Source organism: Thalassophryne amazonica, chromosome 14 (genome assembly GCF_902500255.1).
Source record: "Thalassophryne amazonica chromosome 14, fThaAma1.1, whole genome shotgun sequence".
Lineage (NCBI taxonomy): Eukaryota > Metazoa > Chordata > Actinopteri > Batrachoidiformes > Batrachoididae > Thalassophryne > Thalassophryne amazonica.
This window is the reverse complement of record NC_047116.1, coordinates 85,184,490-85,196,727: the sequence shown is the minus strand read 5'-3', so window position 1 is coordinate 85,196,727 and position 12,238 is coordinate 85,184,490. Positions and strand designations below refer to the sequence as shown.

The 12,238-nt window shown below is 40.2% G+C and overlaps 1 protein-coding gene across 6 annotated transcripts in view; it reads right to left on the bottom strand.

Annotated features, from left to right (window-relative positions):
* Positions 1-12,238, bottom strand: part of pknox1.1 (pbx/knotted 1 homeobox 1.1) — a 28,347-nt gene that overhangs the window by 4,564 nt on the left and 11,545 nt on the right. For 3 of the 6 annotated variants that reach the window (XM_034186294.1, XM_034186299.1, XM_034186295.1), the window contains 3 exons: positions 5,243-5,373; positions 2,557-2,728; positions 51-251 (listed from right to left, as the gene is read on the bottom strand). In XM_034186294.1, coding sequence (XP_034042185.1) covers positions 51-251; positions 2,557-2,728; positions 5,243-5,373 — 504 coding nt within the window. Of the gene's footprint in view, positions 1-50; positions 252-2,556; positions 2,729-5,242; positions 5,374-6,574; positions 6,688-6,825; positions 6,889-12,238 lie in introns of those variants that run through there. The other 3 variants (XM_034186296.1, XM_034186300.1, XM_034186297.1) reach the window with 2 other exon arrangements.

Genomic DNA, 12,238 nt, shown 5'->3' with positions numbered 1-12,238 from the left:
TCACCACACCCTCTCTTGATGAGATAATTTGAGATGTGTGCGTTACGTACCTGAGTCTTGGTCGGTGAGAAGCTTTGGGTTGGTCCTTGTACAGGGGAGTACGGACTACCAGGCTCACCACTCAGCAGAGTCTCGCTGTTCATTTTTGTCTTGAGGCAGGCAATGTAACGGCTGCAGAAGTCTTTACATAGGTCACTCACTTTCTCCAGCTCCAGCAAGTGGATCCGTAGGACCTGAATGGCTTTTACCATCTGGAGATCAAAGGTTAAAAAAATATATATATCAATGTTTTTTTAATAGACATTCATCAAATGTTGAACACTGGAGATACATGCATCTTTGCCAAAATGTATAACTTTGTTGTCTGAATACAAACCCAGTGTGGTATTTTGCTTAGAGTGTTAGCGGTACTACATATTTGGAATTTGCAGTACAGCCTATAACAACAACATGCACATGGCTTTTGTAGACTAGGGGTGGGACGACTACTGGCCCAAAGACATCAATGCCGCCACCAAGAAAAGGGAATCTCTCAACAAGTTCAACACTTTCACAGATACACTTCTGATGGCCGAGTCCAGGTCCTGGTTTTATGAAGCAGTACTAAGAGACAGCAGAGGTCACAAATCCCACTTTTTATTATATGGCTAAAAAAAAAAAAAAAAATCTATTTTGCTGTATTACGGTTTGTTTTGTAAATTAATCACAAACTATTTTCATAATGGATTCATCATTTTGAGCAATTTTTTTAAAGTTTCAAATTTTCTAATTTCAGCTTCATGTGAGTATTTTTTGAGGTTTCATTATTAATTTCTATACACCTCTTGGACAATAAACTGACTATCTTTGGATAGTCAACTAAACAAGACATTTGAGGAGGTCATCTTGGGTTTTGGGAGACACTGAAGTTTACACCATCTTCTGGAATATTCATCAAGAAAATAAATCAGATTAATCAATAATGAATACAATCATCAGTTGCAGCCCTGCACCTCAAAACTATTGGCTTGTTAGTCAGAAAAATAGTAAAACACCTGACAGTAGATTTTAGTGAGAAATATGGTGAACAAATTCAAGTCCGTCTGCAATGCAGGTCACAGCCGTCCTTAAAACTTGGTTCAAATGAAATATCAATGTGCACATGAAGCTCAGAACCAAAACATGTGCTTTAGGCAAGAATATGCATCTACTTTCTGTGTGCTCTTTGGCTGCTGATTTTTTCTTTAAAAAAAAAAAAAAACAACAACAACAAACATTGCAACCACTTGTAGTCAACCAAATTTAACTGAAAAAAGTACAGTATTTAAATATATTTAAAATGCCTAAAACTTTCAATTTCAATTTATTTTCATTTATATAGCACCAAATCACAACAGAGTTGCCTCAAGGCACATCACACAAGTAAGGTCTAACCTTACTAACCCCCAGAGCAACAGTGGTAAGGAAAAACTCCCTCTGAGGAAGAAACCTCAAGCAGACCAGACTCAAAGGGGTGACCCTCTGCTTGGGCCATGATACAGACATAAATTAAAAGAACAATTCACAAAACAAATATACAGGAAATGCTGTTGGTGCACAGGACAGGAGGGCGTCCAACACAAATAAAAATGGTAACAACTTGACTAAAGAATGGAAAAAATGCTCACAATATTTACAATAAGTAAAATATATTTTACCCATATAATTTCATTTAGGTGTGCTTCTGCAATTTATAAGACAAATTTGTATCTAATGCCCCGGTCACACGGCGTTAGCTGAACGAAGGAAAAAAATCCCAAAGTCACAAATACTTGACAAAAACTGGACGAATGAGCCTGGACTTCTCCCATCACCGAAAAGCCTGCGAGTGCAGCGTGTATAAAAGACCCAAACGAAACTAAAACTAACAAAAGAAAAAGAAAGCAAATGGCAACCATGACACTTTAAAACAAAATCAAAACATAGCACCAGCTTGTGATCAGCTGTAATGTCTTGACAACGTGTGCATGTACATGCACGTCTTAGCAAAAGACGTTGAGAGGCTGGAGGTTGGATGATGTTGGATGACAATCAACGCTGCCGGTACGGGAACTACGTACACGACGAGGAACTGTCAAGACAGAAAGCAAAATGGAATATGGACGAACTGAGGTCAGGATTCATTCACATTTTTCAACAGTTTGAGAATTCTGACCAAGCACCAGCTACAGAAACGAAGATGGACGAAGGTTAAACAACGTCTCTGAAAGTCAACATAAGTCCATATTTCTTATTTGGTTTGGCTTCGGTGTTCTTCGCTAGTGCTGTGTGACCGAGGCTTAACTTGATTTTTTTTTTTTTATAGTTATTTGTAGCCGTGACTAATCACCGGCTGCTCTCTTTCTGTTATGTACACATACTAACTAATTAATTCATGTTTGAATTTTAAAAAATTAGTTTTCTTACTGAATAATTTGTTATGTGAAATAGAAAAACATTTTCACTTGCTCAAAATAGTAGTCGGCAGCACTTGACATTTGCGTGCGTGCACACATACACACAGAGAACTCCATAGCCTGACCACCAGCGGCATCTCACCAGGTTGTCTAGTTCAGGGTCCTCACTGAAAAAGGGTTTGCCCTCCTTCTCCTGACAGCGCACAAAGTTCTCAATGTCCACGTCAAAGCTGGCAGAGGTAATGCAGTCGGAGCTCAGCGTGGACTGTTCACACTTCTCAAACAGCAGAGCCAGCAGAGGGAACAGGGGGTGCCTGCAAATGACAAATATTGTGTATGGAGAACTGTGCATGGCTCATATGTGCACATACAGTGAGGAAAATAAGTATTTGAACACCAAGCAATTTTGCAAGTTCTCCCACTTAGAAATCATGGAGGGGTCTAAAATTTTCATCTTAGGTGCATGTCCACTCAGAGCCATAATCAGAAAAAAAAAATAATAATAATAATTTATTTGTATGTTACTGCTACAAATACGTATTTCAACACCTGTGAAAATCAATGTTAATATTTGGTACAGTAGCCTTTGTTTGCAATTAGAGGTCAAACGTTTCCTGTAGTTTTTCACCAGGTTTGCACACACTGCAGCAGGGATTTTGGTCCACTCCTCCATACAGATCTTCTCTAGATCTTTCAGGTTTGGAGTTTCACCTTCCTCCAAAGATTTTCTATTGAGTTCAGGTCTGGAGACTGGCCAGGCCACTCCAGGACCTTGAAATGCTTCTTACGGAGCTCCTCCTTAGTTGCCCTGGCTGTGTGTTTGGGGTCATTGTCAGGCTGGAAGACCCAGCCGTGACCCATCTTCAATGCTCTTACTGACGGAAGGAGGTTGTTTGCCAAAATCTTGCAATACATGACCCCATCCATCCTCCCTTCAATACGGTGCAGTCGTCCTGTCCCCTTTGCAGAAGAACACCCCCAGAGTATGATGTTTCCACCCCCATGCTTCATGGTTGGGATGGTTTTCTCTGGGTTGTTCTCATCCTCTAAACATGGTAAGTGGAGTTGATTCCAAAAAGCTCTATTCTGGTCTCATCTGACCACATGACCTTCTCCCATGCCTCCTCTGGATCATCCAGATGATCACTGGTGAACTTCAAATGGGCCTGGACATGTGCTGGCTTGAGCAGGGGGACCTTGCTGCCCTGCAGGATTTTAAACCATGACAGCATCATGTGTTACTAATGTAATCTTTGTGACTGTGGTCCCAGCTCTCTTCAGGTCATTGACCAGGTCCTCCTGTGTAGTTCTGAGCTTTCTCAGAATCATCCTTACCCTACAAAGTGAGATCTTACATGGAATCCCAGACCGAGGGAGATTGACAGTCATCTTGTGTTTCTTTCACTTTCTAATAAATAATCATAACAGTTGTTTTCTACCAAGCTGCTTGCCTGTTGTCCTGTAGTCCATCCTAGCCTTGTGCAGGTCTACAGTTTTGTCCCTGGTGTCCTCAGACAGCTCTTTGGTCTTGGCTATGGTGGACAGGTTGGAGTGTGATTGATTGAGTGTGTGAACAGGTGTCTTTTATACAGGTAACAAGTTCAAACAGGTGCAATTAATACAGGTAAAGAGTGCAGAATAAGAGGGCTTCTTAAAGAAAAATTAACAGGTCTGTGTGAGCCAGAATTCTTGCTGGTTGGTAGGGGATCAAATACTTATTTGCAGCAGTAACATACAAATTAAAAAAAAATAAAAATCATGTATTGTGATTTCCGGATTTTTTTTAGATTATGTCTCTCACAGTGGACATGTACCTAAGATGAAAATTTCAGACCGCTCCATGATTTCTAAGTGGGAGAACGTGCAAAACCACAGGGTGTTCAAATACTTATTTTCCTCAATGTAATCGGGAGGAAAAAGAAAAACCTTTAAATATGCTGCTCCTTCCACATGGAATAATTTACACACACACAAATTTTTTTGTATATTTGTTGTGTATGTTATATCTCTTGGTTAAAAGCATAATATTGTGCATGCCAAAAATTTGACAACCTCGCGTACTATGCCATATACCAGCGTGCTTCAACGTGCTATTAACTTACATGAAACCTACCTATAACTTGTACACCGGTGTATTCAGCATATTTTTTCAAACTTCATTTACTGAACTTTTTTCTTTTAACAAAACCCGACAAACAGTAAAGCAAGATAGTTTATATATTTACTGCATGTCAACAACCACCTCCCCAACCAAAAGGCAAAACACACATACACACACAGACACACACACACAGAGTAACATTAGTGACTATATGGAAACTCAAAATAAATAAATCGATTATATTATTATTGATTTTATTTAACATTTTTAATACTTTGGCGTATGCAAGATAAACTGTCAAGGTGTAACAGGGCCTTTAACAAGCAAAATCAGTGGGATGTGGTTATGTTGCAAGGTATGCATTTATTATTTGTTAGTTAGTTTATCCAGTCTGGTTTATGCTTATCGGATGTATTTTTAATGCTGGCTGCACCAGTTAGAATGCAATCGGAAGACCAGTTAATCTCAGTAAATCTCTTCAAAATAAGGCAAATAATAATAATAATAATAATAATAATGATGCGCCCCCTACTGTGGCCCAGAGGGAGTGTCATTATCATTTTTGTATTTGAACTGCAAGTGTTATACAAAGTGTGCATGAAAAAAAGAGACAAGGATTTATCCTTCAACACGTAAAATGTTTTCTGAATCTTTGATTAGTGTGAAACATTTACCAATCTGCCAGGAGGGAGAGAGACAGAAAAAAAAAAAACAGTTAAAGTTCTACCGATATATGGAGGCTTTGTCTGCGTCCATTGGTGTCTGCGGCTCAGTGGGTGCTGGGCTAGGTGGCTCTGCCAACGTCCCCTCGATAAACTGCTGCTCCAAATTGTTGTCTGTTTTCACTATACCTTGCATCTATAGAAAATTAAAGATGTGAAGGAGAAAGTGAGGAAAAACAAAATCGGTCGTTAAAGGCGCTGACAGCAGATGTGAAGAGAGGCAGAGGATGAAAGGCATCATGAAGATGTCATGTGATGACAGAATAACTGCAGGACAAATCCTGTTACAGAGCTCACTTCATCATCAACACAACTTGGGAAGTCACAAGAGAATGATATGAAAACCACATCTAAAGAAAATAAAAAATAAAAAATAAAAGATTGTTATTAATACATTGTGGTAGATATAAACATCACAATATACGTATTGTGGCATGTACGCATTTAAATCTGCATCCCTTTCTGCTCATTTGACATTACAGTAACTACCAATCCTACAGTGTCTAATTCACATCTCAAAACTCAGAGAGAGAGAGAGAAAAAAAAAAATCACCTTTGGTCAGATTCATATCTGGCAATCAGATCTATCTGCAGATGGTATCATGATTTGAACCCATGTGCGCGTACCTATCACCTGATACGTGCTGAGTTCAGAAACATGCAACTATGACAGTGCTTAGTCCAACTGCCCGCTCCAGGCACGTTCACTGGCGCAGAGCCTAGTTGCTCCTGCTTTTTCTTTCAGACAGTTTCACCCCCATCTCTCTACCAGTGAGCCAGGAACCAAAACCATGTGACTTAGAACAACAATGACTTAGATTGAGCACAAACAGACTAAAAATAATCACATTCTTGGGGTGGAAAATTTGTCATTAGCCATAGGCAGCTCTCAGCTCTCTACATCGTCAAATTAGCTACTTAAAATGGTTTTGTAAACAATATGCTCGATAAAAACTGGGTGTTGCACGTTCGTACAATGATTTATTTTGTCAAGCTTATCAGACGAAATCATGTCTGCAACAGATTACCAGCACTGATGTAATGGCGGTAATAGCTCATCGGTTCTTCTGTTACATGCATGAAGCGTTCCCTGCATTTGGGTATGCACGCTGACTTATCACCACTAAAAATAACTCCACTGCCAAAAAGCCTAACACGCATACGTAGGTACTGTCATAGATGCTGACCTTTACCAATAGTCTGCTCAATAAACCTAAGCAAATAAGGTGAGAAAAACAGCACAAAATATAATTTAGAACTCAAAACATTTCATGCTTTTCAAAAGAAAGTTCTTTAAGTATTCATTCTTACTGCCAAACCCCTTCTCTCTTACCCACCTGCTGCTCTCCCTTTGTATACTTGTCTATGGAAAGGGACTGGGCTGCCATCACGTTCACTGCAGAGACTGCACACGCTGGAGCATTATAGAGAGCTGGGACAGGTGGCCAACCTACACAATACACATAACCGTCAGTCAGACCACCACACATCATCTGCACAGCGTCAAAAAAAAAAAAAATAAAAGTCTGCACCCTCTTCACAACTTCCTATATTTTTGCACATTTATTACAGATGTGCAAAATGTTACCCGATTATGAAATTCTGAACAGGAAACTGTTGGCGGTGGCTTTGGTGGCCTCCAGACCTAGACTTTCAAAAATAAAATAAAACAAAACTGACGAGTTTATTTAAAGCCACATGTAACTTCAAGATCACCAGTAGCGGTTTTTGGGAGAACTGGACAGCCGCCCTGGGTGGCACTTTTTTTTTCTTTTAATCACATATGGGGGGCACAAGCACTTTAAAAAAAAAAAAAAAAAATCATCCTGCATCACAAAGTGGTTATCACATCACTGTGTGAGGAACTTGCAAATTGGCACCCTGCTGCTGCAGGCAGGCGCCCCTGTGTGCTGAGGTGCACAGTACAGAACAGAAGCAGTGAGAGTGAGAGGTTCAGCGGTTGTCTCCTGCATAACTGGGGACAGGCACTCTCCTCCCCGGGCGTGCGCTCTGCTCCGCTTTGGTTCAGTCCAGACAGAGCATCCTGCTGCCCGTTTCCCTGCTCAGTGGGACCCTGCTGTCCAGCTCCACACCGTCTCCTCTCTGGCAGGGCAAAGTCCACTTAGGATGCAGCACAGAACCAGAACTGTCTGCGCCACATTTCTCTCTGCAGATCATCCAGTGAATGAGTCAGATAGCTAGTTTGTGAAATAAAAAGCATTTGAAAGCAGACAGACGGGGTGTAATAGGTCTTAATCTCACCTGAGGAAAAAAAAAACAAAAAAAACTGCCCACTCGCGGGGCTGCATTCGCATTACTAGCTGAAGTGACTTGAATCTGACCTTTTTCTTTCTTTTTTTTTGCATGCCTGCAATAGTGTGTCATTTTCCAGAAGCTGGAAACTCTCTTGTCACATACACTGACAAAATAATAATAATGAAATTTAAAATAAGGTTCATCTTCATAATTTACTGGTTTATTTAATGGAGAAAAAGAATCACATTTAATTTCATTGGCATGGGAATGCTAGTAAAATTTCAGTTTAGATTTTCTTTTGACCCACTGATGAAGACCAAAAATTATGGATAAAAAGGCAAACACTACATTATCAAATTTCTGCCATACATAAAACTTTTGCAGATTAGTTAATGCTAAGTATTTACATATTTAGCCTAATATTTACAAACATCAAGCTAAATATTTAGCTAAATGTTGAGACAAATATGCAGCTTAATAAAAGAGCTAATTGTTACTGCTCTAATGACAGACACCTACCATGTAAGGGCGTGTTTATTCAAATTTGCAATTCATGGATGTTTTCTATAAGAGTTACATTGTAGCCTGCGGTCTTTTGATGTCAATTTCCACTGCAATTTCAGGGGCACTTCAAAAATATAAAAAATAATAAAAAATGGCTGTTTGTGCAAAATGTGTTTTTTTTTTTAAGCATGTATATCCCGTTTAACATCTACTCATAACATCTAGATCAGGGGTAGGCAACCTGTTCCAGAAAGAGCCATGAGGGTGCAGGTTTTCTTTGCAGCCACTGACTCCACCAGGTGATTTTACTGATTAATATCACTTTGAGCAGATGGAATCAGTTAATCAGTGAAATCACCTGGTGGAGTCAGTGGCTGCAAAGAAAACCTGCACCCTCATGGCTCTTTCTGGAACAGGTTGCCTACCCCTGATCTAGATGGTGTCAGTTCAAGGCATTGACTAAGCCACTATAAATGAATTTATTTTGAGGATACTACTCTTAAGCTTCAGACCAAAGGCTGAACTCATTTGTTTTGTTTCTCCTATTTTTGCTTGGGGTCACCATATTTGGCATAAATTTAACATCGGATGCCCTGGCTGATGCAACTTAAGTGGAGTGAGGCAAATTGGTGGCCTCAAACCAGGGATCTTCTCATTTGAAGCATGCAGACTAATCTGCTAATGACATACTGATTTCAGACAATTCTGCTGGACAGAAGTGTTGATGGTTCTGTCAGTGAAGTGGTTCAGTGGTTAAGCAATGGGACATGAAACTCACTAAGGGCCCTTGGACAAGGTTCTTAATCCCCCAGTTGCTCCTGGTGTGTAGTTGAACACCTTCCATGGCAGCACCCTGACATCAGTGAGTGAGTGAGTGATTGCAAGGCATCAATATAGGGCAGTACTGTGGCTTAGTGGTTAGCACTGGTGCCTCACAGCAAGAAGGTCGTGGGATCACTTCCCACCCTTTCTGTGTGGAGTTTGCATGTTCTCCCCGTGTCTGCGTAGGTTTCCTCAAAGTACTCCGGTTTCCTCCCACAATCAAAAACATGCTTATCTGCTTCTTTCTTTCTCTGCCCCTGACCAAGGCAGAGTCTCTACATCTAGGGTTGGTCCCCGGGCGCCGGACTGTGGCTGCCCACTGCTCCTAGTGGATGGATTGTGTCTAACTGTAATTAGGATGGGTTAAATGCGGAGGACAGATTTTGTTGTATGTGTGTATATATGTACAATGACAATAAAGGCTATATTTTATCAACGTAAAGCACTTTAAGCTTCAGAGTTGGATGGAAAAGCGCCATATAAAGGCAGTCCATTTACCAGTTATAGCAAGTAACAGCCCCACACTATCACCATATTTTGACTGTTTTATAACAGTCAACAAATGTTGGAGCTTTATGTCAGATGTAACAGACTCGTGCCTTCAAAAACATTACACTCACGGTTGCACTAGACATCCCAAAGCCAAAAGGCTTTGGGTTCAAACTGTTGAATGATAACAGAGGTTTACAGGCCTTTGCATGTCTCTTTAATTTTTCAATGAGTCTGGTCACTCCTATGAAGGTTCACCATTCAAGTTGCAGAGCCTCAGAAATACACATGCTCAAAATAAGTGTTAAAAAAAATAAGAGTAAGATCAAAATCTTTATAATAGCTTTATTTCCATACATGCAAATGATTTGGGAACACTGCCCATTCTATTCCTCTTCATTGTATTTTTTTTTTTTTTTAAATACAATGCTGTTATTTTGAACACAACTGTACCTTTGTAATCCTTTCAAAATGTCTATATTTGAAGCATGTCTGATCTTCAGTCAAGTTTTGTTGCATCTTGTTGAGGCATTTTAGCTGTTTCATAGCACCATGAAAGATCTATTCAATTATTTGGATTAAAAAGAGCTGCAGTATTCAAGCCTTTGGACTGTCTTCTCAGAACTGAACCAAGTTTTCAATTACCAGCACTTGAAATTATAACATGCATGTCATCACACCACCAACTATACATAACATTTAGTAAGCAAATAAGAGTACATACTTTTCTTTTTCTTTTTTTTTTAAGTACGTACAGTGCATCCAGAAAGTATTCGCAGCACTTCACTTTTTCCACATTTTATGTTCCAGCCTTATTCCAAAATAGAGTAAATTCATTTTTCCCCCCAAAATCCTACTCACAACATGAAAAAGTTTTATTTTTATTTTTGCAAATTTATTAAAAAAAAAAACACTAAGAAATTACATGTACATAAATATTCACACCTTTTGCTCAATACTCTGTTCATGGACCTCTGGCAGTAATTACAGCCTCAAGTCTTCTTGAACATGAAGTTACAAGCCTAGCATACCTGCCTGCCCATTCCTCTTTGCGGCACCTCTCAAGCTCCATCAGGTTGGATGGGGAGCATCGGTGCACAGCCATTTTCAGATCTCTCCAGAGATGTTCAATTGGATTCAGGTCTGGGCTCTGGCTGGACTACTCAAAAACATTCACAGAGTTGTCCTGAAGCCACTCCTTTGATATCTTGGCTGTGTGCTTAGGGTCATCATCCTGCTGAAAGATAGCTGGTTGCCCCAGTATGAGGTCAAAAGCGCTCTGGAGCAGGTGTTCATCCAGAATGTCTCTGTACATTGCTGCATTCATTTTCCCCTCAATCCTGACACCTGGTATTCACGCTAAAGTGTTCAAGCTCTGTTTTATTACACCAGAGAATTGCGTTGTTCATAGTCTGAGAGTCCTTCAGGTGCCTTTTGGCAAACTCCAGGTGGGCTGCCAGGTGCTTTTTACTAAGGAGTGGCTTCCGTCTGGCCACTCTACCATACAGGCCTGATTGGTGGATTGCTACAGACATGGTTTACCTTCTGGAAGGTTCTCCTCTCCACAGAGGAATACTGGAGCGTTGACAGAGTGACAATCAGGTTCCTGGTCACCTACCTGACTAAGGTCCTTCTCCCCCGATCGCTCTGTTTAGACGGGCGGCCAGCTCTAGGAAGAGTCCTAGTGAATCTAAACGTCTTCCATTGATGAATGATGGGGGCCACTGTGCTCACTGGGACCTTCAAAGCAGCAGGAATGTTTCTGTACCCTTCCCCAGATTTGTGCGTTGAGACAATCCTGTCTCAGGGGTCTACAGACAATTCCTTTGACTTCATGCCTGGTTGTGCTCTGACATCTGTGGGACCTTATATGTAGACAGGTGTGTGTCTTTCCAAATCATGTCCAATGAACTGAATTTACCCCAGGTGGACTCCAATTAAGCTGGAGAAACATCGCAAGGATAATCAGTGGAAACAGGATGCATCTGTGCTCAATTCTGAGCTTTATGGCAAAGGCCATGAATACTTATGTACATGTGATTTCTTAGTTTTTATTTTTAAGAAATTTGCAAACCTCCCCCCCACCCCACCCCCCCCAAAAAAAGAAAACAAAAAAAAACAGACATTATGGGGTATTGTGTATACAATTTTGAGGGAAAAAAATGAATTTCATCCCTTTTGGAATAAGGCTGCAACATAATATGGAAAAAGTGGAGTGCTGTGAATACTTTCTGGATGCACCCTACATTTCTATCATGTATTGTTAAATATATTGTGCTCAGAAGAGAAGACGCTTGTCTTATTAATATTCAAATTTATGCAACCCCAACCCCCCCCCCCCCCCCCATCTAATAACTTGACATGCTGCCCAGGGGCTACTAATGTAAATAAAAAGTGTCTCACATGTATCGTTAGAGTTATAATGTTCACAAAAGAAATCCTTTTATTCTCATTCACATGCAAATATATGCACACAACACCCCTACCATCGAATCATCTCATCTGCTGACAAGGAGGTCTGCAAGTTGTAATTTACAAGCATCTACCATGTATTGTTAATGAGTTACGGCATTCACCAGAACATGTCCATCCTCACCGATGTAAGCACAACGGCATCAAGTTTGCATATTGTGCTGAAAGTGGTGGGACATAATGTCGCCATGTGTATTTCTGTTTGTGTGTGTGGACACATTAATATGAACAAAATACTTGACATTTACAACATATGCATTATACGCAACTGTGTGCAACTACCAAGCCCAGCACAATATGATGACATTGTTAAGACAAAAAATGAACCTCTGCCAACAATGGAGTTCAAACTAAATAATCAAGACTTTCGGCTTCAACTCAAGAAGTCTAAAAAAAATTCTCCAAGTAATTAAGTCCCTTTGGATTCTCCATTTTTCACTCAGGTCTGCCACAGGAGT